The following is a 26,825-nucleotide window of genomic DNA, read 5'->3' as shown; positions in this document are numbered from 1 at the left end:
TAGAAAAAAATAAACAAGTGCACTGCATTTCTACAGTGTGTAAAAGCAGAGAGGAGGGTAACTCTCAAATATACCTTCTTTGGGGCCATCCATCAATCACCCATACCTCTAATCCATCCATCCATCATCCATCCATCCATCCATCATCCATCCATCTATTCATCCATCCATCATCCATCCATCCATCCATCCATCATCCATCTATCCATCCATCCATCCATCATCCATCCATCCATCCATCCATCCATCCATCCATCCATCCATCCATCCATCCATCCATCCATCCATCCATCCATAATATATACATGAACCAACATCAATCAACATGTACAGTACATGTAACTATACACATTTATCCATTCATCTACCCATCCATTCATCTAAACATATACAAACATACATTCCTGTCAAGATGACTATCAGAATGGATACATCATTATACAGCACAAACAAGATATTGGCCAAGTACTTTCTGGATCTTTGCATTGTCATCTTATTGTAGGCCATCAAATTACGTTGAGATGAAACACACATCCATTCCCACATCTAAAATCTCAATGTCTCTCCATCTGTCTCTCTCTCTCTCTCTCTCTCTCTCTCTCTCTCTCTCTCTCTCTCTCTCTCTCTCTCTCTCTCTCTCTCTCCATCTGTCTCTCTCTCTCTCTCTCTCCATCTCTCTCTCTCTCTCTCTCTCCATCTGTCTCTCTCTCGCTCTCGCTCTCCATCTCTCTCTCTCTCTCTCTCTCCATCTGTCTCTCTCTCTCTGTCTCTCCCAGCTCTGCAGTGACATACGTGGGACTGGCCTTGGGAACCCATCTCCTCTTCCACTGAGCCCTTTGCAGGGCCGTGTTGGCCCCACTCACCCCCCTCCTGCAGCGCCCTTAGAGGAAATGGCCGATCATCATCATCAGGTCAAGACTTCCTTCCTCTTTATTCGACTGCAGTCGCCCTCTAAGGCCCGTGGCCCGCCGTATCCTGCTGACACTGTCAGCTCCATCGCCACAGAGGAAGGAGTGTCGACCAACAACTCGGCTGGAGCTATAGTGACATCCACAGCTGCAGCCGCAGCACCCATCCCACCTGAACACATAGAGGACTGCAGCGTCACGGCCTCGAGAGTAGACGTCAACTCACATCAAGAAGGAGACGAAAAAGCCAGAGAGAGAAGGGAAACATCTGATTGTTCAGCTCGCGCTGGAGATGTGGCTTCGGTTGTCTCAGGAGACCCACAGACCCAGAACTACCAGAACCAGGAGAGCTCATTGTTGATCGCTGATCTGGGATCAGTGACTGGATTACAGGACCATAGTCTCAGTACCTCAGAATCGGATTTCCCAGTTTGGGTCCTACGGGAGGACAGTCCTCGGACAATGATGAATAAGGAGAATCAACAGCCGCTAGCAGGGACACCAACCACCGCCACCAACCCAACAGCCCCCTCTCAAGCCCGTTCTGCGGCACCACGGGTCAGCTTCCTACACCCAGCAGAGGGATCCGGGCCCGACACCCAGGGACCCAAGGCCACTGAGATGGAGAGGGAGAAGCCCAGCCAGAAGCCTTTCCACCAGGCTCCGGCCCCAGCACCTACCCAGCCCAACGTGGCTCCCAGCCTCCATCGCCCCAGCAGCACTAACAGTTGGGTTAGCAGTGCAAAGCAGAAGGAGGCTGGTGAGAAGCCAAGAGGTCCACCCAGTGGTCCACAAGTGGTCCTTAGAAGTCCAGAAGAGCGCAAGACCTTTCTGTATGCAGTCAAGGAGAGGTCCTCAAAGATACCTGGAGATACGTACAGGAACGCAGTGACAAGGAGTCTCTCGACGTCTATAGCTGTCACTCAACCCAGTGTTGTGACCTCACCGGCTTCTTCTTCTAAGCCTTCTGTGGTGAGCTCAGCTATGTCACAACCCACAGTCTCAACAGTTGCTGCTCCATCCTCTGTGATCGGTGCTGCTCGTCCCTCCATGGTTAAGCCTGTTCCAGCTCAGAAGGTGAGTTGCTGTTTTGGTTCTGTGTGTGCAGAGATGTGCTGCTACTGAAAGTGCATCTGATGGATGGTCCAGTTGCATGTACAGTTGACGACTTGATGAGATGTTGTGGCTTCACATCCTTGATTGTTCCATAATTACAGTACAGTTTACTGTTTGCATTTTGTGTCCTTAGGCTACTACATAATTATGTGATTTTGCGATCAACATTACATTGATATTTCCCAAGAAGAGCATTTGTGATTTTGAGCACTGGGATTATACCAAAACTAACCAGCCAGGGCCCTAATGTACAGTAGATTTGAGATGTCGAAGTGCTCTTGGTAGTGTAGACATTAAACCAGCCAATCACCTTCCATGAGACATGAGTCATGACCACGTAAGACAAATAAGACTCTCTATAGCTCCCCACCCAGATGGAATGATAGCTAGTAGGTATCCGGGGCTTGTCTGTCATTCCTCAGGCTAAATGGCCTAGAAAGACATTTCATCTGTTCAAGAGATAACCCACCAGTCTCTGAAGTCCTTTGGACAATTCACAAACAGCCCATGGAGCGGTCCTGTATTTTAACCTCTTGAAATTGGTATTTGTAACAAACAGTTCCGCTATCTCCACCATTTCTATCTCGGCAGAAGGCTTATAAAAGGTTGAGTTATTACAGTGTCGTTACAGTGTAATTACTGTAGAGACAGATTTTCACACACATCTGCTGTTTGTCCGTGTCCACACTAATGAAGTAATGAGATAATTAGTATTTAGGTGGGTTAAGTCCACCAGCATCCCCAGTCTAACCCTAACCCTCTGTAAATAAATCCAACTCCACTTTTTCTTGTAGGCCTCTCTGTGCTACTGTGGTAAACTGAATTTTCGCGGTCTGTATTCACAAAGTGTCTCAGAGTAGGAGCGCTGATGTAGGATCAGGTCGGCCCTCTTATTCGTTACGATTTAAAAGGCAAAACTGATCCTAGATCAGCGCTCCAATGTTGTGATGATTTGTGTAAACAGGGCCATGATCGTCTTTGACACCATTTGGATGCCGTAGTATTATTATGGAAAAACCTTCAAAATAAGATTGAGGTGAGTGGGGGTGTGGGTGAATGTCTCAACCTTGAATTGGATGACCCCCTAGTGTTGGATTTTCAAATATTGTACTGGAAAATAGGAATAGCACTTTATCTGCCATGCTTTATTAAATATTTGCAGAGAGGATTAAACAATATTATTCCACGAATCCCGCAAATGAATCCTGCGCTGTCAAATATATGATTAACAATGCCCTTTCAACTCTTAACACTCTTATCAGATATGGCAGTTTGTGATCTAAATATCCATACATTTGCAATAAAGAACATATCTATATTTACATAAATAGCTATAAAATCTATATCTATGCAGGTGAATTTGAATTTTCTAACGTCTAGCAGTCTCTTGCTAAATGTATTGCTTTATTTGCCTACAGTATCTTGTTTTGTCATTTATGATGAATAGGACAGTCAATCTTATAAAGGTAGACTCAGCAATATGACATCTCGATATAAAGCGGGGTGAATTCCTGCGTACAGACATCAACAATAATATCATTCAAATCTGCCACATTGGAAAGAGCCAATGGCAGTCTTAACTGATCTGAATTTTGTTGTTGATATCGGTAAGCAAGAAGTCACCCCGCTGTATATGACAATGTAATATAGCTGAATCTACTTTAACTACATTTCAGATAGCTGTGCTTTGGGGAGGTGGGTAAACCTGGTCAGTTGCACAACTGAATGCATTCAACTGAAATATGTGTCTTACGCATTGAACCCAACCCCTCTGAATCGGAGCCCGGGGAGCAGTTCAAGTGCAGAACGACAGATTTTTTCACCTTTCGGTTACTGGCCCAATGCCCTTACCACTAAGGTTCCTTCATGGAACTGTGGAAGTACACCACTAGGGTTCCTTCATGGAACTGTGGAAGTACACCACTAGGGTTCCTTCATGGAACTGTGGAAGTACACCACTAGGGTTCCTTCATGGAACTGTGGAAGTACACCACTAGGGTTCCTTCATGGAACTGTGGAAGTACACCACTAGGGTTCCTTCATGGAACTGTGGAAGTACACCACTAGGGTTCCTTCATGGAACTGTGGAAGTACACCACTAGGGTTCCTTCATGGAACTATGGAAGTACTATATAGAGAGGCTTCATTCAATCCTTCATACATACAGGGAATGTGCTCCTACATTTATTGGCTTTGTCCCAAACCCCACACCTTTCCCAAAATGAGTTTCATCTGTCTACTTTATGTTTGCACAAACCTGTTCCATATACATTTTAGTAAGTAACTTTGAGTAAATACGAGTAAGGTACTTTAATACAGTAAGGTATGTTATAGTCATCAAGTATTTAGCTCCACTTTCCCACATATTCAAGATGTTCAATGACATTGCTACATAATTCCCATATACACGTTGCACCATCCACAGGGCCGGCCCTAGCCTTTTGGGGGCCCTACGTGTGATTTGGTTGGGAGGGGCCCCCCACCTCACGGCAAAACATTTTAGTGGCCCCCCTCTTGACGGCAGAGAGAAACATTTATGTTTTAAAGTTAATGTCCTGCAATTCTACACATTTTGCCATGGGGCAGGGAGAAAATGTTGGCAGTTTTACAGCAAATCTTCTGCTATTCTACCCATTTTTCCATGGGGTGGAGAGAAATGTTTGCAGTTTCAAAGCTAATTTCCTCCAATTCTAAAAATATTGTAATGAATTATGACATATTAATTTGATATCTGAGTGAGAATGACTAACAAAATCAATGAGGGCCCCCTTGAGGTCAGGGCCCCTAGGTACATGCCCTGTGGGCCCGGTTGGTATTCGGCAATGATTACTACAAGTTTAGATAGCTGGCTAGACTAACTACCAATCAAATAATTGTTAGCTGACATGGCTAATTGAGTGACTGTCAGTGACTGATATAACAAGAAAAAAACTGCTGATGCACAACCAAATTTTGAAATTGCACCTAGTATGTTCTACTGTTCTTACTCTCAATAGTAAGTTGAGACCGCGACTGAGTACCTATAATAAAAAATAAAAAATAAAATAAACATTTGGGTCGGGGGCCCCTTACCAGTTTATGCCTGGAACTGTCCCTGACCATCCAGGGAAGTTATGCTATGGAGTATTTGTTTCCTTTAAGAATCAGACAGGAAAAACTGGTTATTTCCACTTACAGTTGAAGTCGGAAGTTTACATACACCTTAGCCAAATACATTTAAACTCCGTTTTTCACAATTCCTGACATTTAATCCTAGTAAAAAGTCCCTGTCTTAGGTCAGTTAGGATCACCACTTTATTTTAAGAATGTGAAATGTCAGAATAATAGTAGAGATAATTATTTATTTCAGCTTTTATTTATTTCATCACATTCCCAGTGGGTCAGAAGTTTACATACACTCAATTAGTATTTGGTAGCATTGCCTTTAAATTGTTTAACTTGGGTCAAACGTTTCGGGTAGCCTTCCACAAGCTTCCTACAATAAGTTGGGTGAATTTTGGCCCTTTCCTCCTGACAGAGCTGGTGTAACTGAGTCAGGTTTGTAGGCCTCCTTGCTTGCACACGCTTTTTCATTTCTGCCCACAAATGTTCTATAGGATTGAGGTCAGGGCTCTGTGATGGCCACTCCAAAAGGACTTTGTTGTCCTTAAGCCATTTTGCCACAACTTTGGAAGTATGCTTGGGGTCATTGTCCATTTGGAAGACCCATTTGCGACCAAGCTTTAACTTCCTGACTGATGTCTTGAGATGTTGCTTCAATATATCCACATAATTGTCCTTCCTCATGATGCTATCTATTTTGTGAAGTGCACCAGTCCCTCCTGCAACAAAGCACCCCCACAGCATGATGCTGCCACCCCCGTGCTGCACGTTTGGGATGGTGTTCCTCGGCTTGCAAGCGTCTCCCTTTTTACTCCAAACATAATGATGGTCATTATGGCCAAACAGTTCTATTTTTGTTTCATCAGACCAGAGGACATTTCTCCAAAAAGTACAATCTTTGTCTCCATGTGCAGTTGCAAACCGTAGTCTGGCTTTTTTATGGCGGTTTTGGAGCAGTGGCTTCTTCCTTGCTGAGCGGCCTTTCAGGTTATGTTGATATAGGACTCGTTTTACTGTGGATATAGATACTTTTGTACCTGTGTCCTCCAGCATCTTCACAAGGTCCTTTGCTGTAGTTCTGGGATTGATTTGCACTTTTCGCACCAAAGTACATTAATCTCTAGGAGACAGAACGCGTCTCCTTCCTGAGACGTAGGACGGCTGCGTGGTCCCATGGTGTTTATACTTGCGTACTATTGTTTGTACAGATGAACATGGTACCTTCACGCGTTTAGAAATTGCTCCCAAGGATGAACCAGACTTGTGGAGGTCTACAATTTTTTTTCTGAGGTCTTGGCTGATTTCTTTTGATTTTCCCATGATGTCAAGCAAAGAGGCACTGAGTTTGAAGGTAGGCCTTCAAATATATCCACAGGTACACCTCCAATTGACTCAAATGATGTAAATTAGCCTATCAGAAGCTTCTAAAGCCTGGAACTTTCCAAGCAGTTTAAAGGCACAGTCAACTTAGTGTATGTAAACTTCTGACCCACTGGAATTGTGATACAGTGAATTATAAGTGAAATAATCTGTCTGTAAACAATTGTTGGAAATATTACTGGTGTTATGCACAAAGTAGATGTCCTAACCGACTTGCCAAAACTATAGTTTGTTAACAAGAAATTTGTGGAGTGGTTGAAAAACTAGTTTTAATGACTCCAACCTAAGTGTATGTAAACTTCCGACTTCAACTGTATGTTCTTGCTTAAAACAGCAAAATCATAATCCCAATTTCTGTAGGCTTGTCATAGCTGGTTCCCATAGCTGGTTTTCTGTTCTAATGTTTGGAAAATCTGACACTTTGCAGTAAATGTCTATTTAAGGATTACATGTGTTAATGTAAAAATACAGTATTTAAAAAAAAAGATATACATAATAATGGTGTTTAGTCTGCCTGTAGAGACCAGTAATTGAAGGGAGTCGTGAAAAAGTGCTGTATCAAATAAATGTACATGCTACAGAACATAAAACCTGCATGTATAGGCCTACTGCCACATGGCGCTTTGCACTAACTCTATTCATTCTGTACCATACATTTCTTGGGATGTGTTTTCATGTTCCCTTTCCATTTTGCACACACAGCATTTCAACCGCATGTCTTGATTATATGTATTTTTTATCTGTCAAATAAAGTAATTTTGGGGTTGAGATTTTCAGGTTTTTGTAAAACACGTGTAACATGGCGCAGTGGTCTAAGGCAGTGGCGCAGTGGTCTAAGGCACTGCATCGCAGTGCTAGCTGTGCCACTAGAGATCCTGGTTCGAATCCAGGCTCTGTCGTAGCCGGCCGCGACCGGGAGACCCCATGGGGCGGCGCACAATTGGCCCAGCGTCGTCCAGGGTAGGGGAGGGGATGGCCGGCAGGGGATGTAGCTCAGTTGGTAGAGCATGGCGTTTGCAACGCCAGGGTTGTGGGTTCGATAAAATAATGTATGTGCTAACTGTAAGTCGCTCTGGATAAGAGCGTCTGCTAAATGACGTAAATGTAAATGTAAGTTTTATTAGTGGATGTACAGGATACACTTGGTACTGTTCAATGAAATGCTTACTTGGAGGTTCCTTCTCGACAATGCAACAACAATAAGAAATAATAAAATATAAGAATACGAACATAAAGTAAATGGCTCAGTAGAATAGAATATACAGGAAGGCACAGTTTATAGTCATTCTGTCCAGACACGCCTTGCAGTTGGCAACACTACTTAAACCAAATTTAAGTCGTTTCTCATGAATGAGGGGAAATTGTCGTCTCAGAATTTCAGAATTTGCAGAATGGGTTCAAGATGATAGTTTAGCCATAGTCATGATAGCCTATCATCACGGGAAAAACAATACAACTTTCATAAACACAAGGTAGCCTACAGAAATACAGCATGCATGAGTGAAATTCTGGATTCTAAAACTATTGCACATTTATGATGGATAGATAGTTAATGAACAGGTTCATGCTGCCAGTCAGTAGAATCATTGGAAAAGAGCTTCTTTATTATTTTCCCTTCCTCAATGTCCTCTTTCTGCCACAGGATAATCTACCCTCGTTTGATCGGGAATATTATGAACGAGGAAGCGCTTTTAGACAGGAACGTACCAAGTGTCACGACGTTTGAGGGGAAGGCTGGAAAGCGTAACAAAAGTCAATAGATAACACGGAGGGCAAAGTGTAGCAGATAGGAAGCGATAGTAGGACGTCGGATCGTGAAAATGCTTTGCGCACAGATGGACTAAATCAATCGTTGGTAAGTAAATGCATTGTTAACTACCTCAAGACCAAACTTTTCGAGTCAACAATGGCTGGTTATTGGATTCAGAAGGATGCTGGAGCGGGCTGGAGTCGAATTCGTTGTTAGCTCGCGGGCTAGCTAGCTACAGTACAGTAGCTCGTGGGGTTTCGAGTTCCACGGGATTCTGTCACGCCTCCAACCGTCCCATGCCCAGCCGGATTCTGCTCCTTGGATTGAGGGCTGAAAGTAAACCTTACGAGTAGTGCAAGCCATGTCCTGCATTTTAGGAAAATGGGTCAGCTTTCTTCGGAGGAGAGAACTGTTTGATGCGTCTGTAGCATAAGTAAATATTGGCTAGTTTTACATACTGAGAAATGGTGTGGGGGGATTTCAGTCAGCCAAGGGATCTGAAGTGAACAACTGTCAGATGAACAGTCTGCCAGCTCCGTCGCGAAGAGTGATCACAAAACATTCGAGATATGGACGAGAGTGATGATGGGGTAAGGTGCTGTTAGCAGTAACTGTAAACTGGCTAAGCTAAATTCCATAATGTCTTGTTTTTTTTAGCTAGTTAGCTAGCCAGCTCTGAATATAACGGTCATTTGGTTTGCTGGCTAGCTAATTTGTCAGCTGTGATTGATACTGTTAGCTGTTGTCCCTGGCAGTATTGTTAGCATGATGCTAGCTATCTAACTGTCCTATCACACCATAGCAAGCATAGTGACAAATATAGCTAAGACAATTTTGCCAAACGTCTTATATTTGCCACTATACCAGTCAGAGTATATAACGATAGCCAAGACATTTTGAAAATGTGGCTTGCTGTGGTGCTGGAAAAGTATCAAGTGGAAGCTCTTTGTTGCCAGCCAGCTTCTTCAATTAACCATTATCTATAGTCTAACTGTTAGCTAGCGAGCCAGCACGTTACATGTTTTATCCATTGAAGAGGCTAGATCTTGTTGCTGTAATTCCTGATCAAAGCCTAGTTTGCACTCTTCACTAAATCATAGCAATTTACTCTTTATTTTTGTAAAAAAAATGACATTTTGAAGGTAAGCCTAGTAGCTACATTATTAACAGTAACTGTGTTGCTAGTTCAGTTTTCAACACTGTACTCATTGTAACATTATTTTGAAAGTAGATTCAACGAGCCAAGGGGTTTAACATAACAAGGATGCTCCTTATAATATGAAATTCAAATTGGCTGTGCTTGCTTGGATTAATCCTTGGCTCAGATTCAAATCAGGGGTAGAGCCCCAACAGTGTTTTCCCCTCAGCAAATGTTTCCACTTCAATATTTTCCCCTCATTCTCTCTCCAATTTCAGGAGCTTTAGCTAGAAGTCAGCGGGGTCTGCCTGAACTAAATCTTGACTTTGTACTGTTGTGCTCTGTTTGGATGTGAGTATGTTAATGTAATTGGGAAGGCTTGGAGTGGTCCCGCAATCTTACTGGCATTGTAAAATGAATTGCCAAGAGAGCAGTGCATTAAGCAGCAATGGCTTCGTTCGTAAGCTGTTTGACTAAGTACAGGATTGAAAAATCGCCAGTGTTTCTTTCTCTTGCTTTTTTACAGTCTTTCATTTACCTTAGCGAGAAGACAGACCACATGGTTCAATTCAAGGGGAACAATAGTTACCGACATAATCTTTTTAGGCCTATTGTCCAAGACACATCTTACAGTTCGTCCCATGCACAGGGTAGTTTATCCACTAGGCCTATGAATGACAGAACATTAGAGATGATATCCCTTCTAAGTGTTGTTACTACTAATGAGGATGCCCTGGTTTTACCACATCATAGCACAGTTCTGGAAGACAGTCTTTATTGTGTTGTTACATAGGCCCTCAATGGCCCTGAGTCATGATGGTCCAGAAGTCTATCCTGTGAGCAATAGGAATGCCTGCAACCTGCCATGAAGAGCGCACTTCCTCCACTGTTCCAGAACATTTTAATGACGACTTAGGCTATTTACGGTATTCCCGGCTTACACTCAGAAGAGGGATTCCTGCCACCTCCAGTAGGTGTCCTGTGTTTGTCTGGGTTTCTGTCCCCCCCCCCCCCCTTCACCTGACACTTGGCCCGGTCTGACATGGGAGTGGCTGCATATGGTGTTGACTGGCCTGACAGCTGTGAAGGATGCATTGTTTCCTCAGGGGAGAGACAAACAAAGCATTATGCTAAGAGCCAAAAGGGCCTGACTGGGAATTGGTAGTCTTTGTCCAGGAGAGTAAGGCTATCATAAAAAGTGGCTTGATCAACATCAAATAATCATTTAAATGATTCTACATTTGCCTTGGTATCAGCGAGCATATACGATCATTATTACTTTCATTTGGTTGACTTCCCCACTACTAACCTACTCTGTAGCTCATTTCTATTATAATTGCCTCTAACCCAGCTCCTTCCCCCATAACCCATGCAGCACAGTTTTTGGACAAGCACTCTTGTCTTTTTTTTTTTTTTTTTTACAGGCAAACAAGGAGTAGTTTTCTCCTCTGCTGACGTGAATAGTGAGAGTTTTGTGTCTTCTTGGACAGACCTGCCTTTACTTCCATGAGTCAAGCTAAACCCAGTGACACAGGGGGATCTGTTTTCCATTAATAAAGTGTGCATGCATTTCAAACCTAAAAAAATGAAGTCTTTTAGCAAAATGTGACATGATTTGGTACATCATTTGCAAGTGTTTGGAATCTTTCTAGCGTTTTTTGCTCATTATGCATTGGCAAATGCAATTCACTAATGCCGCATAGCCTATCTATTCTATCATATCAAAGGTCTCCAGATGCACAATCATTGTTATTGAAGTCCTGTAACAGGACTTTTCCAGAACAGAAATGTGATAAGGAAATATAAAAGCAGTCTTGCCCTTGCAGAATACAGCACTAACTAGATCATGTCTAATTCACAAGCACCCTCCCTATAAGGAGTCTGCTTCTTTCTATAAGGAGTGCCCTACATGGAAGCCCCCATTTCACCTCATTAACATATGTTATTATCACCGCTTAAATGGTATTACCCTTCAGGGTTAATATCCAGTCTATCCTGTTTGACTGATAGGCCATATGGCAATCCCAGTAACTAACATCCAGTGATCAGTAAAGGAATAGAACTGCATCACCAACCACATTACATGCAAGTTATAGGCCTACGTCTTTGGGTCAAATGTCTTGGATTTTAAAAGCAGTTTAAAAGCACTTCGCTAAAGAGGGTGCAGGTATAAAAGCCTGTGTCAAGTGACTGAAGTGTCTGACACCTGATATAAATAAGAGATTTGGCAAGGAGCTGCACTAAAGGGAGCTCTTTTGTCGTTTTTATCAAACGCTCATGAAAGGTCCAAAAGCGGATTATACCGGAAGATTCATGAGAGTACTTTAGTTGTACTTTATGGCAGACTCAGCACTACAGATTGGAGCCTATTTACAAACAGAACAGAGAGAAATACACAAAAGCTGAGTGTAGTTGAAGTAGGCTAGATAGGCCTATTGCAAGATGAGCATATTTAGGCATATCACATTACTGGTCTGGAATAAAAAGCCTAACATATTTTGCTTTGATGAAAGCATATTTTGCCTCAATTTTTTGGGGATATTACACTCTTCTAAGTCTTCAGGCCAATGGTGTACTTACTATGTACAATTTCATACACTCACAGGACCAGGTTGTAAACACACACATTGGCTCTGTAATAATTAGTACTTTTTCACCTCCTCCATTACAAGTAATTACATGGTGACACAGAAACACAACCACACCAGATCACAGGCAGACGTGTTGCTCAGCTTTAATCTGGAATGTTTGCCCATGGCAGAGCCAATGTGGCCCAGCCTTATTATGGCATTGTAAAAATGACAGGGGAATCGTATATTGTCTTCACCCTCTCATGACTCACCCCTGTAGCTCAGTTGGTAGAGCATGGCGCGTGCAACTCCAGGGTTGTGGGTTTGTTTCCCACTGGGGGCCAGTATGAAAATGTATGCACTCACTAAATGTAAGTCGCTCTGGATAAGAGCGTCTGCTAAATGACTAAAATGTAAAAATGTAAATGACTGCGGATGGGTCAGTGGGTTCATTAGAGTAGCATCTCATCTTACGCAACACCTCAAAAGCTGATTTTCTTCACTTTTAGCCTATCTGTTGTCCTGGCTTGATATTGTCAGGGACATTACTTTCCCTTTAGAGAGTTAAAGTTCTCTAGGACGCTATGTGGGCTGTGTTTGTGTCATAACAGAAAAGCTGACCTGTAGGTTAGGCGCTCCAAACGCAGTGAACCAACTGTGCAGCGACGTGTTCCGAGCCATCTGCATTTTCATTTTCTTTCAACCCCCAAAACATTTTCCGACCCTAGATGGATCGGAGCACGGTCGTCCCACAGCCTTGGGATTGACAAATACTTGCTAACCATAAAATGCACACCGGCTGTATGTTTCTGACTGTTTTTACTACTCTAATAGCCTAGACTTGCTCTATATGTGTGCACAGTGAAAGTTTCCAACAGCTTTAGAATGCTCGGTTTGTCCTCCGAACACTCTGCCAGACCTCTACACACTGTATGACAGACACTTTAGTTAGAGGGTTGAAAACTTTTTCATTGACCGAGAGGAGCTTCTCAAATTCATGAGATGCAGGGAGGCCAATCTATTTTCAGTTATTTTTAGCTTTCTGTACTTTTGCGTTCACCTAGATATGGCTGTCTTTTTTTTCTCTTATCAGAACAGTAGAACAGTTGCACCATTCTTCAACATCTGTTCCCCAGTCATTTTCTCCTTGTGTTCGTGAGTTAATGTATCATTTGTTCTGTAATGATAGCCTTGGTAATAATGCCAAGAAGCATTTTTTTGATAGTTTGGAATAAGATGTTTGTTTGTGGACTGGTTAGGGTTGGGAAGTCCCCCATGAACTCCTCAGTCTGCAAGTCCTTGAAAAGGAAATGCCCAACCTTTTCTGTGCTTGTTCACACAAGTCCCACACATGTTCTGGAAGTACTATACCTAGTTCTACAGCCGAGCACATCTTTCACAGTCAAAGGAATGATATCCTGTTTGAGATTTACTGCTATTTTTTACGCAGATGTAAGTTTGGCTCAGATATTGAGCTAGCAAAATGCAATAAATCATGTACTCTAATGTCCTGTCTTGGGCTTTGGGATTAGGCAAATCTGAACCAAAAAATGGGAACCCCCTCTCCACATTTAACAAACTCGAATGCAAACTGTTTCATTTGACTAATTTCCCAAAACATTGTGATGGATTTGAAATGTTTTATTATCCTGAATCACACTGATCTTTTGTCATTCATTTCCGTCAGATTTAGGCAGGTAATTCAGCTCAGATGTGGATCCAGTTTAGATGTTCTCTTTCCAATTGTATTTTGATGCTTTTGAGGATAAAACATTGCCAGATTTGTTACGGGTAATTCCAAGGTAACGGAATTACGCTGAGACTCACTTTAAAATTATCAGTTTAAAATGTATGCCAAACAAAAACCATTGATTTTAAAGTTTAACAAACCATACAACTCTATGCAAAATTACTACTTTGAACAATTTACACAGTAAATTCACTCTCCCGAGTGGCGCAGTGGTCTAAGGCACTGCATCGCAGTGCTAGCTGTGCCACTAGAGATCCTAGTTCGAATCTAGGCTCTGTCGTAGCTGGCCGCGACCGGGAGACCCATGGGGCGGCGCACAATTGGCCCAGCGTCGTCCAGGGTAGGGGAGGGAATGGCCGGCAGGGATGTAGCTCAGTTGGTAGAGCATGGCGTTTGCAACGCCAGGGTTGTGGGTTCGATTCCCACGGGGTGCCAGTATGAAAAATAAAAAAATAACGTATGCACTCACTAACTGTAAGTCGCTCTGGATATGAGCGTCTGCTAAATGACTAAAATGTAAATAAAATAAAATAAAATGACTGGAAAAACTTTCAGTGGAAATTGTTACAATTAGTCTTTGTGCATAGAGTTCTATGCTGTATTAAACTTTGAAATCAGATGTTTTTTGTTTGGTCAACATTTTAAAGTGGAAAATCTAGGTCTCAGTAACATTTTAAAGTGGAAAATCTAGGTCTCAGTAACATTTTAAAGTGGAAAATCTAGGTCTCAGTGTAATTCCGTTACCATGGAATTGCCCTTACCTGCGAGTGACTTTACTTTAGCTCAGGCTGTGGTTTTCTGAACCCATTGGAGTATGATAACTCTTAGCTTGAGTTCTTGATCTCCAGTGTTTTGAAGGACCTTGATGTGACACTGCTGTGGGGTTAGGCAATTAGGGTTAAGGGCCTTGCTCAAGGGTACATCGACAGATTTTTCACCTAGTCGGCTCGGGGATTAGAACCAGCGACCTTTCGGTTACTGGCACAACGCTCTCAACCACTAAGCTACCTGCCACCCTAGTGGCAACCCCAAGGACAATGTGCTGAGTTATGGTGCCTCTCTGGAGTGTAAAGAATAGGCTAAGGCTTCGTCCCAAATGTCACCCTATTCCCTGTATAGTGCACTACTTTTGACCAGAGGCCTATGTATGAGTCCTGGTCAAAAGTAGTATACTAGATAGGGAATAGGGTGCCATTTGGAATATAGACAGAGATCATCGTGACCTTTAATGGAAAGCTGATTGACAGCTCACCTCCCATGACTATGTGGAAGTCACCTCTATGAATTACCCGAAGCATTAAACAAACTAGTGAATTATGATGTTGCCTTCACCCTCCAATGAGATTCCCAGCTGTTGCTAAGCGAAATAATTTAGTCAGATTTAGTGGTGTAGTCTATCTAGGCTAACCAAAGTGTTTTTTGGGGGGGAAATGTTTTCTGTGAAAAACACTTCCATAGCCTCTTGTCTTTCACAAAATGATGGAATTTTGTTATTTTTCCAGGCTTTGTTCACCTTGATCAACACAACATTTCTCATGAATGTCGTAACAGTTCCAAAAGATGGTCTCTGACTAACCAACCACCTCATTTGAATAGCATAAATCCCGTTATTGCAGTCAACATGATACCTTTTTAGTCTCTTTATGGGCACTGAGTCATCAATATTGGCCTATCAATTGTCAATTTAAGCAAGGTCTAATTACAAGAGAGTTTGGGGGGACCGATGCAAAAACACTTTTCTGAGAAAAGAGGTCTGCATTCCCAAGTCTCCCATTGGCAGCCATGGCAACAGCTTTCCCACAGAGAGCTAGGTTCACTCCATAGTCCCTTCTACAATTTAACCTCTCAATTTAGATTGGAATGTAATTTACATGGTCAGTTACTTGGAAAGTTGCTATTTAGTCTATGTAGGAATTTTTATCAATCTTTCAGATTAAACTACCTGTCATAGCCTACTAACCTAGTGTAGCCCAAAATGTAGGCTATTATTGAGTATTTCTAAATAATGATCTCACTGCGTTTCTGTAGCCCATCTATGGTGCTTTTTCCACTCTTCCCCTTTGCTCGTTGATGGATGGTGGAGTAATTACAGTTTTAGTTGCCTGCCATTTGATCCGCAGAGCTTAATTCTTGTAATGGTCATGGCACTAAGCTTTGGAATGGTTTCAAATGTGGATTTGATTGAATCGGAGTGCCTTTCTCCTGTTGAGTCATCCTGAATGAACGTCATGCAATCACTGTTGTAAACTTGAGCAGAACTAGGCCTATTCATTTGTATGGCTGATGGGAATGTTGGCTAATGAAATACTTTACTGAGCCTTTACTAAGGTTCAAACAGCATTCACTAGCCTTACTTGGAGTGAGAGAGCCAAATGCTTCACGTACATTCAATGGATCCTTCCTATGTGAACTTGTGACCTCCTAGGCAGTAGCTTAAGTGTCTTTGAGATCATGGCAGGTGAGAAGCTACTCTGATACATGAGACCGCTCTCTGATGGCATTGTCAGCCTGGCAGGCAGACTTCACGTTCTAGAGACATCACTGTAGGCTGTTTAAGAGAGGCTGTGACTTTCAGAACATGGGCTGCTTGAGTTTTTATTGACAATGCTGTGTGGCATGTTCTTATCTATAACACAGATAGTGTAGGATAATGAAGGCCTAAACTCTATTCCTGTATCACATTTTACTTTGCCCTTTTAGCACTGACTTTGGTCTTTAAAAAGTCAGAGATTTGTTTTAGAATCCTCCAACTTCGTCAATGTTTGATTAGGCTACATCAGTGGTTCCCAAACTGTGGGGATGCGAGGGGTTGGCAGGAGGGGTGCGGGGGTCCGGCTATTTTATTTTTAAAAGAACTCAGTCCGGCTTTCAACTTACTCTTGATAGTTGTAATAGTAGAACGCACAAGGTGAAATTTCTAAATTGGGTCGTGCATCATCAGTATTCCTCTTGTCATGTCAGTCATTGTATGCCTTAGAGAGCTATTTATAACTTGGCAGAAATGTCCAGATCAACTAGCCCATGTCGGCTAACGTTTCTTTAGCCCATTTTGTAGTAATGTTTGAGTATCACATGAATACACATTAGACATGGTAAAATGTATAGAATTGTAAGAAAATGAGCTTTAAAACTGCAAAATGTTCTCTGCACCCCATGATAAATGTGTAGAATTGCAGGAAATAAGCTTTAAACCTATAAAATGTTCTCTCTGCCAACAAGAGGGCCACGGGATGTTCCCCAATGCTGGAAGGGGGGACCTAAGTGAAAAAGTTTCGGAACCCCTGGGCTAGGTTACGCTCTTTCAAGATTCTGCCTTTGGCCTTTATTTCATTTGTAATAACTTTATGGTTTTACATTACAAACTCATGTTAGTCTTACCCTTATGCTCACAGAGGTTTTACCAACGAGCGTTCCCTGCTTTGAAAGAGACATGGCGGTAAGTGGCTGATGGTACTCTGTACATCATAATGAATCAAAGATGTTGCTGTTAAAAAAATCAATGAATCAAAATAAAGCATCTGGAAACTATTTTGGTCGTTCATAATCAGAAAAGCTGTCAAGACCTGAAGCTGATTCATAGAGCATGGTGAAGGGAAATGCTTTTGAAAACATGATCAGATGTTTAAATAGAAATTGGCCTGCTGTCAAGCTGATGTGACTAGCCTGATTTTAGATTTTGGTTTCCAAACATCCAGATGAAATGAACTCGGTTACTGTCCAATCAATGGCCACTGGTGGTGAGAGATTACATTTACATTTACATTTTAGTCATTTAGCAGACACTCTTATACAGAGCGACTTACAGTTAGTGAGTGCATACATTATTATTTTTTATTTATTTTTATAAAAATGTTTCATACTGGCCCCCCATGGGAATCGAACCCACAACCCTGGCGTTGCAAACGCCATGCTCTACCAACTGAGCTACATCCCTGCCGGCCATTCCCTCCCCTACCCTGGACGACGCTGGGCCAATTGTGCGCTGCCCCATGGGTCTCCCGGTCGCGGCCGGCTACGACAGAGCCTGGATTCGAACCAGGATCTCTAGTGGCACAGCTAGCACTGCGATGAGAGAGAGAGATCTCAATGAGAGATCTCAATGATTATGAATGTTAATGATTGCTTGTCAGAGAATCATCTTGCCTGCAGTAAACACATGTTCTTTCTTGTTTATTCTTGCAGGCTGAAACGTTTGTTTGGGTTAACAGCTCGTCTTCACACGCTCAAAGTGTTGCGAAGGCCAAGTACCAGTTTCTCTTTGGAAAAGGAGAGGACACCAGCTCTACTGACAGCGGTATGACACCTTCCACCTGATACTTCACAACAGTAGGACTAACGTGCTAGCTTGGGCTACACTTGGCATTTGGTCGTGGATATTATCCTCTTTTAATTATTAATTTAATAACAGGCATGACATTTATCACAGTTGGAAAAATGGACCCCTGCCTTTTGCTGAAAAGTGTTCATGAAGTCCACTAAAAATATAGGCTAATCCTGGTCTATAAATCATTCAGCATCAGGCCAAATGCATACATTATTTTACTGGCTAATATTAATAATTCTAAATGATTAGTGCAGGACTGCCCAATTACAGTACTTAGCTATTTATAGTGCACTATAAGAAGCATACTGTGAAGTTATAGGAAGCTCCTATATCAACCAGTTATTGATGAATCGGCCCAACAAGCCAATTTCTCCACAGAAAGAGGCTTTAGAAGTTGAGCCTTTGCTTTCACTGACTTTTAGCCATGAGTTGAACAGAGCTATGCCTACTTTCCCTAAGTGCAATGAATAAATTAGGCAAACTGTAGTAGGGCCTAATATAAACAAACCATTTGTCAAAGCAAGCCCATGAACAGTAGTGAAGTACTGTGTCAAACATTCCCAGAAACTGGAGATCAATAAACACTGTATACTGTTTCTATTCTATCTTACATTTAGTATGAAAATTAGCCTGTTTGCTGAGGTAATGCTAAATCTGCCAGGGAAGACTTTCGGTTTCATTACCCCTCAATAGCCAGTCCGATAAGAGGTCTCAGCCCTGACTGGTTACCCAGGCTATTTAGCAGGAGCTTAAAAGGTCATTAGTAGTCCAAGGGGATTTGCAAACATCCTCTAGACGTCTCCCAAGCGATGCTGCAAAGTCATGACTTAGTGCTATCACTTTCACTCTGCCCACTATCCTATCATTCTCTCCAGGAGGCACATAACTCCCTCGTTAACTATACATTATACACAACTGTTATTATATAAGATACTCTGGTTTGCGTCCCAAATGGCACCCTATTCCCTATAAAGTGCACTACTATAGGGTCCATAGGGCTTTGTTCAAAAGTAGTACGCTATGTCATTTGGGACGCAGCCTCTGTTATTTTATTTATTTAACCTTTTATTTAACTTTGCAAGTCAGTTAAGAACAAATTCTTATTTACAATGACGGCCTACCAAAAGGGGGACTGGGGCTGGGATTAAAAATATAGGACAAAACACACATCACGACAAGAGACACCACAACACTACATACAGAGAGACCTAAGACAACAACATTGCATGGCAGCAACACATGACAACACAGCAAGGTAGCAACACCACATGACAACATGGTAGCAACACAACATGGCAGCAGCACAAAACATAGTAATAATAATATAATATGCCATTTAGCAGACGCTTTTATCCAAAGCGACTTACAGTCGTGCGTGCATACATTTTTTGTGTATGGGTGGTCCCGGGGATCGAACCCACTACAAACATGATTGGGCACAGACAACAGCAAGAAGGTAGAGACAACAATACATCACGCGAAGCAGCCACAACTGTCAGTAAGAGTGTCCATAATTGAGTCTTTGAATGAAGAGATGGAGAGAAATCTGTCCAGTCAATGTTTTTTGCAGCTCGTTCCAGTCGCTAGCTGCAGCAAACTGAAAAGAGGAGCAACCCAGGGATGTGTGTGCTTCTGATGCAACACAAGTCTAAATAGTCTCAGAAGGTCTATTGTTTTAACTCCCTGTGTCACCCCAGTCATAACTTGTTTTGCATAGCAGTAAAGATAGCAATGATATGGATAGCTTTCATTCCTCTTCCCCTCTGTAATTTGATTATTGACTCCTGTGCCCCTGCAAAGCAGGTTTCCATTTTGTAATTATACCACAATAATTTTGTAAACATTATTGAGTGCTTTGCAACCCCTAGCACTTTGTCTCTGGTAGGCTTATTTGTTTGCAGAATCAGCATGAAAGAAGTTGTGGTATTTTTCAATCGTAATCTACATTTGACATTTTAGTCATTTAGCAGACGCTCTTATCCAGAGCGACTTACAGTTAGTGAGTGCATACATTTTTTCATACTGGTCCCCCGTGGGAATCGAACCCACAACCCTGGCGTTGCAAGCGCCATGCTCTACCAACTGAGCTGCACGTAATCTACTCCAAGCAGGATGAGTTTTTAGACACTGCATCTCATAATTGAGACAAATTCATGTTATTTAACCCCCTAAGGTTGATGTCCACGCCCCCACGAGAATCGAATTAGCATAATAATAATACATCCCTATAAAAATCCATCTGTTTAATCTAGAGATATCTGTTTATTTTGCTTTGGATGCGTCTCAATCCACCGCATCCGCCTGTGTCGCACATCCGCAGTTAAGGTGACAGAGCTAGAGCGGTGTTTGTCAGACCGTGAGATGTCCTGAAAAATTGGTCTTCTCACAAAATCATCTGTAGCAATTTTGGAAAGATTAGACTCTCACGAACATGATGGTTCTATGACCCCCACAAGTGTCTTTGGACTCGTCTGGAGTCGGTACAGTCGATCTGCCAACTTCTGTCTGTAGTGTCCGAACAGTTTGGGCTACACACTAATATGACCCCTCTGTGGAAAGGGGAGACTCTCTAGGACGACTACAGGCCTCACGACTCGTCTGAAGGTCCCCCGGTACCAGTTGAAATGGAAGTATAGTATATATGGAGACTGTTTAGTGCCAAAAATAAGGGGTTAAATACCTGTACAAAAAAATTACAAATGCTTCCTGATCTTTCTTATATCTCTCAGATATAGGACAGACACAGAACAAACTTCCTTTAGATTTTTCTTTTGGAACTATCGGTTGTTCCATGTAGTGAATCTGTTATTCAATGCGTTTGTATGGGCTAATAGCAGTAAGGCCAAATACAATTCCATATAGCTTAGTAGAACCCCCCTGGCTTAGACAGAGCTTAGACTCTTATGGGTTAAGAGACATGTCCATGAATCTCTCATGCCATGTCAGTCACTCTCCAGTAGAAACAGATATTGATACAGTTAAAAACAAGGAAATGCTGCCATCTAGTGTGATAGTCCTCCTGTCATAACGTCCTGTATGACAAGGACATACAGTAGCTGGAGACAGAGATCAGGGTTGTGTTAAGTCGGCAGGACATGGACAAAAACGTTCTGAAACGGAGCGGTACTATCTGAAAAGGAACAATTGCTTTCTTTTACTGTTGCAAAACAGTGTGCCCTAATGAACACGACCATGTTCAACTTGTTACCTTTATGTTTGGTCTTAAGGATTGGCCTATTAGCCTAAACAGGGCAGAGCAGGTTGCACAGTATTTTAGATTTAAAGTACCTCCTGTTTATCCAGTTCTGTTCTGGATTTCAAAACCAACGTTTTTATCATGAACAAAGAATTGATCCTACATGTTGATGATACTGTACCTATTCACTATGTATCGCTGTGACAAAAGACGTCTTACTTGACCTTATCCACTCCACCGTTCATGTCAAGTTAAACTGGATAATTGTATTAATTGACACAGCTCTCTCGTCCAACTCTTCGTGAACAGGTTCAACAAGAGGACAGAGCGAATTACTCCAGGATAAATTTAGTAATTATACATTCCCCCTACATGGATCAAAGCAGCTAAAAGCTGTTCAATATTTAACTAGATACTAAGGTATTCAATTTGGAAAAAAAAGAAACCTGCTGTTTTGGCTAAATTGTATCCTACACACTCAGCTAATTTGAAATAAATGTCTGTGAATACATGTGAGCTGAGCACGCTGAGCTTTGGTCCACTGTCTGAAGCCATTTGCCGGCCAGTGAAAGGGACATCTGTCTGTGTGACGGGTCAAGAGAAAGGAATCGGCAGTATTAGTTTGGGTTGGATTCATCCCAGCCCTTCCTTGGCCCTTCCTAGCCCTTCTCCTTTCATGAAGTGGACACAGTGCCTTAGTGTTCAGACTACAAGGCTTATTCAGAATTAGCCCAAGAGAGATCTTTCTCTTACACAGAGAGGAAATAAACACTGTTTCACATCATAAATCAATATAATCTAGCTAATGATGGTGATAGGATGATAAATAAGAATTGATATGTATTTTAAAGTGCACACTTGACATTTTTATTGATCCATTTGTCAGTTTCAGCCTCAAACTCTCACGTCTTAGAAGAGGAGGGGAGCAGCTGCCCCAGTCTGGACACCTGTCTCCAGGACGAGGACATCGATGAAACCTCGCTGTTCCTGGAGATCGACCGTGAGCTGGCCAACCTGCTGAGCGGCCTCAGCGCCAGGAGCCAGAATGCTACAGCCGCCCACGCCCAACCTGAGGACAGCCAACACCCAGCGGACAGTAGTGAACAGCGGAGCGCAGCCATCATGATCCCCTGTAACGGTCAGAACGGGGCCTCGCCGGACATGGCCAGCCGGACCTCAGAGAGAAATGGGGAGGGGGAGGAGAAGGAGACTAATGTGGACCTGGACATGTCTGGCCTGGGCCTGGATTCACCGGGAGACCCGCTCCTCTCGCCCACCTTCCTCCTAGACTCGTGGACGGAGGCACTGCTGAAGGATACGGCTTCCCTGAGCTCAGCGGCCCAGAAGGCCTTGGGCGTCTCAAGCGTGGCGGCGGGGGTAAACGGAGACTTCAGGAATGCGACCGCAGCGAACTGCCAAGAAAAAACAAGCGCCGGCCTGGCGGCTGCTGCATTCACATCTGGGCCGTGCTCAGGGGCGGGTGAAGTACCCGCGGTGGACCAGTCGGAGCCTGCCCGGAGGGGTTCAGAGGTAGCGCCCGAGCCCGCCGGAGGAGGGCCACTCCTGGACGAGGAGTCCCTGGAGGAGTCCAATAAAATCCTGGCCGAGATCCCCGGCATCTTCACCGCCTTCCTGGACGGTGGCCAGCTGAGGGAGAAGCCCCCTAAGAAACTGCGCTTTGTGGAGAGCAGGCCGGGGAGCACGACGGTGGCGACAACGGACGATTGTGGTCAGATGGGACAGGAGCGAGGGAGTGAGGACTCGGTGAAGGGACTGGAGGGAGATAGGAGCTGCAGCAGTCTGAAGGTGGAGAGCTCTGTGGACAGTCCTCCCTGTCGGCTGTCCCAGGAGGACGAGGTGTTCTGGGTGCACCAGAGCCCCGATGGAGACGCGGCACGGGAGCCCAGCTCGGATAGGTACGTCACGTCTCTGCTAAATCTCTAATGGACCCTGACTCCTAGCCACTCCTGTGGATCTGAGGCTGTATTCAGCTTCATTGTTTCCTTTCAATGAATACGATTATATGGACAGGAAGTTCCTGATCTTAGGTCAGCACTCATGCTCTGAGATACTTTTGGATAGTAAGTGATAGAGGTGAATAATAGGAGAGTGAGTGCTGAAAATCCATGCTGGCAGCGGTACATCAAACATGTGCTCCAGAGGCAGCAGCTTAGACAGCTAGATCACCCCAGGCCACGTCTCTCCATTTTTTTGACGGGTTCATCTGTGGGGTATTTCCATCGTGGCTCCCAGAGTACTACGTTTTAGTGAACCTTTTGGTTCTCATCGCCTGCCCTAGGGGCTATGGGGGGCTTGGTGTCTATTTGGAATTCAGCACTTCTCTCCTCAGCTCATCCCCTTGTGACCAATTAGATTGTCGTGACTGAAGGCCGGCAAAATAAGATGTCAAGCTAAATAGTGTATTGATTATGATGCACTGTTTATTTCACTGTTTATTTAATGGCACTATTTACACTTGACGCGCACTATGTTTCAATATTTCAACCGTCCGTTGCTTTTTTATCCTTAGAAAATGCTGAGTTCCTTTTTAGTTGCAGGATGTTTCCACTACATGGAAACTAGCAGTGTCACAGTCCACAGAAATGTCTTGTTTTGTTAGAGTTTCGCTGAGAGGAAGTAGAAAGGTGCAAGGTCTCTGGGTTAATAATGGAATCATGTGCTTTATAACTTCCTCTGAGAGTTTACCACAGCGGCTATAGGCCTCTATATCAGGGGCCGTGCATTTAGCTGAGTTTACCACAGCGGCTATAGGCCTCTATGACAGGGACAGTGCATTTAGCTGAGTTTACCACAGCGGCTATAGGCCTCTATATCAGGGGCCGTGCATTTAGCTGAGTTTACCACAGCGGCTATAGGCCTCTACGACAGGGACAGTGCATTTAGCTGAGTTTACCACAGCGGCTATAGGCCTCTACGACAGGGACAGTGCATTTAGCAGAGTTTACCACAGCGGCTATAGGCCTCTATATCAGGGACAGTGCATTTAGCTGAGTTTACCACAGCGGCTATAGGCCTCTACGACAGGGACAGTGCATTTACAGTGAGGGGAAAAAAGTATTTGATCCCCTGCTGATTTTGTACGTTTGCCCACTGACAAAGACATGATCAGTCTATACTTTTAATGGTAGGTTTATTTGAACAGTGAGAGACAGAATAACAACAAAAAGAATACAGAAAAACACATGTCAAAAATTTTATAAATTGATTTGCATTTTAATGAGGGAAATAAGTATTTGACCCCTCTGCAAAACATGACTTAGTACTTGGTGGCAAAACCCTTGTTGGCAATCACAGAGGTCAGACGTTTCTTGTAGTTGGCCACCAGGTTTGCACACATCTCAGGAGGGATTTTGTTCCACTCCTCTTTGCAGATCTTCTCCAAGTCATTAAGGTTTCGAGGCTGACGTTTGGCAACTCGAACCTTCAGCTCCCGCCACAGATTTTCTATGGGATTAAGGTCTGGAGACTGGCTAGGCCACTCCAGGACCTTAATGTGCTTCTTCTTGAGCCACTCCTTTGTTGCCTTGGCCGTGTGTTTTGGGTCATTGTCATGCTGGAATACCCATTCACGACCCATTTTCAATGCCCTGGCTGAGGGAAGGAGGTTCTCGCCCAAGATTTGACGGTACATGGCCCCGTCCATCGTCCCTTTGATGCGGTGAAGTTGTCCTGTCCCCTTATCAGAAAAACACCCCCAAAGCATAATGTTTCCACCTCCATGTTTGACGGTGGGGATGGCGTTCTTGGGGTCATAGGTAGCATTCCTCCTCCTCCAAACACGGCGAGTTGAGTTGATGCCAAAAATCTCGATTTTGGTCTCATCTGACCACAACACTTTCACCCAGTTCTCCTCTGAATCATTCAGATGTTCATTGGCAAACTTCAGACGGGCCTGTATATGTGCTTTCTTGAGCATGGGGACCTTGCGGGCGCTGCAGGATTTCAGTCCTTCACGGCGTAGTGTGTTACCAATTGTTTTCTTGGTGACTATGGTCCCAGCTGCCTTGAGATCATTGACAAGATACTCCCGTGTAGTTCTGGGCTGATTCCTCACCGTTCTCATGATCATTGCAACTCCACGAGGTGAGATCTTGCATTGAGCCCCAGGCTGAGGGAGATTGACAGTTATTTTGTGTTTTTTCCATTTGTGAATAATCGCACCAACTGTTGTCACCTTCTCACCAAGCTGCTTGGCGATTGTGTTGTAGCCCATTCCAGCCTTGTGTAGGTCTACAATCTTGTCCCTGACATCCTTGGAGAGCTCTTTGGTCTTGGCCATGGTGGAGAGTTTGGAATCTGATTGATTGATTCTGTGGACAGGTGTCTTTTATACAGGTAACAAGCTGAGATTAGGAGCACTCCCTTTTAAGAGTGTGCTCCTAATCTCAGCTCGTTACCTGTATAAAAGACACCTGGGAGCCAGAAATCTTTTTGAGAGGGGGTCAAATACTTATTTTTTTGTTGTTATTCTGTCTCTCACTGTTCAAATAAACCTACCATTAAAATTATAGACTGATCATTTCTTTGTCAGTGGGCAAACGTACAAAATCAGCAGGGGATCAAATACTTTTTTCCCTCACTGTAGCTGAGTTTACCACAGGGGCTATAGACCTCTACGACAGGGACAGTGAATTTAGCTCTGTTTGAGGAGCAGGAAAGAAGCAGTATGATGTGACCATAAACAGCAGTGGGACCAAATATGTTATCATGTGGAGTGCCAAGCAAGATGCTGCACTTGTTGACTGGTACAGATACTTTTAAGCATGTGCAGGGAGTTACACGCTTCCCTCGAGTAAGGTGATAGTCGCTTGACAACACTTGCTGACGAGATTAGCCTCTTGCTTTGTACTCTTTTTGTTTGGGTTGAAAGTTGCCCTGCTTCTTATGGTAGCGTCGTATCGCTGAATCTAATCGATTTCTTCTTGGCAGAGGAACAATATACTAATCCAAGCAATTTAGGCCAGGTTTCAGTACCCTGGTAGAACCAGCCTGATCGCGGCATTCACCATTCTGATTCACTTCACTATCACATCAGTCAGGCCTTCCTCCAATAGATTGGCGTTTGGAACGAGTTAGCAAATGACCGGTCCAATCCGCTTCCTTTCAGAAACAATGAGTGGGTTTAGGACAAAACCCAAGGTGGCCAAACACTGCTATAAATTAGGCCGTCCACTGATTGGTTGAAGGTGATCCAATTGCAGACGAGGTGGTTTTGAATAATGCCTCTCATTAAAGGTAGACTCAAACCATAGAGAATGATAGAGGCCTCTAGTGGCCAAAAGGCATATTACCATGGGCAGAGCCATTGAGGGCTTCCACCATTTTAATGTAGTCAACTGGGTGGGACTTCCAACTTCATTGACTGATCCCTCCTGGTGACCCTGTTGGAGTCATGTTCAACCGGGTCATCATGAGGGATCAGCCAATCGTGAAGAAGAAAATTGACTACTTGAAAATGGAGATTGCCTCAATGGCGCTGCACATGCTGTCACATACTCTATAATAGGGCAGATACAAAGATGAGTCCTCTATCTCTATGGCTCAAACCGTTTCAATGAGGAGGAATGCCA

At 43.4% G+C, this 26,825-nt stretch overlaps 1 protein-coding gene across 3 annotated transcripts in view; it reads left to right on the top strand.

The window, feature by feature from the left end:
- Positions 1-890: 890 nt before the first annotated feature.
- Positions 891-26,825, top strand: part of psd3l (pleckstrin and Sec7 domain containing 3, like) — a gene marked incomplete at its 5' end in the record, with an annotated part of 152,560 nt that continues 126,625 nt past the window's right edge. For 2 of the 3 annotated variants that reach the window (XM_084158987.1, XM_084158986.1), the window contains 3 exons: positions 8,265-8,361; positions 17,897-18,008; positions 22,121-23,150. In XM_084158987.1, coding sequence (XP_084015113.1) covers positions 22,357-23,150 — 794 coding nt within the window. Of the gene's footprint in view, positions 1,986-8,264; positions 8,362-17,896; positions 18,009-22,120; positions 23,151-26,825 lie in introns of those variants that run through there. The other variant, XM_084158985.1, reaches the window with a different exon arrangement.

Source organism: Coregonus lavaretus (genome assembly GCF_964263955.1).
Source record: "Coregonus lavaretus genome assembly, chromosome: 4".
NCBI classification, from domain to species: Eukaryota; Metazoa; Chordata; class Actinopteri; order Salmoniformes; family Salmonidae; genus Coregonus; species Coregonus lavaretus.
Note: the sequence above shows the minus strand (reverse complement) of the source record. Positions and strands in the feature narration are given on the sequence as shown.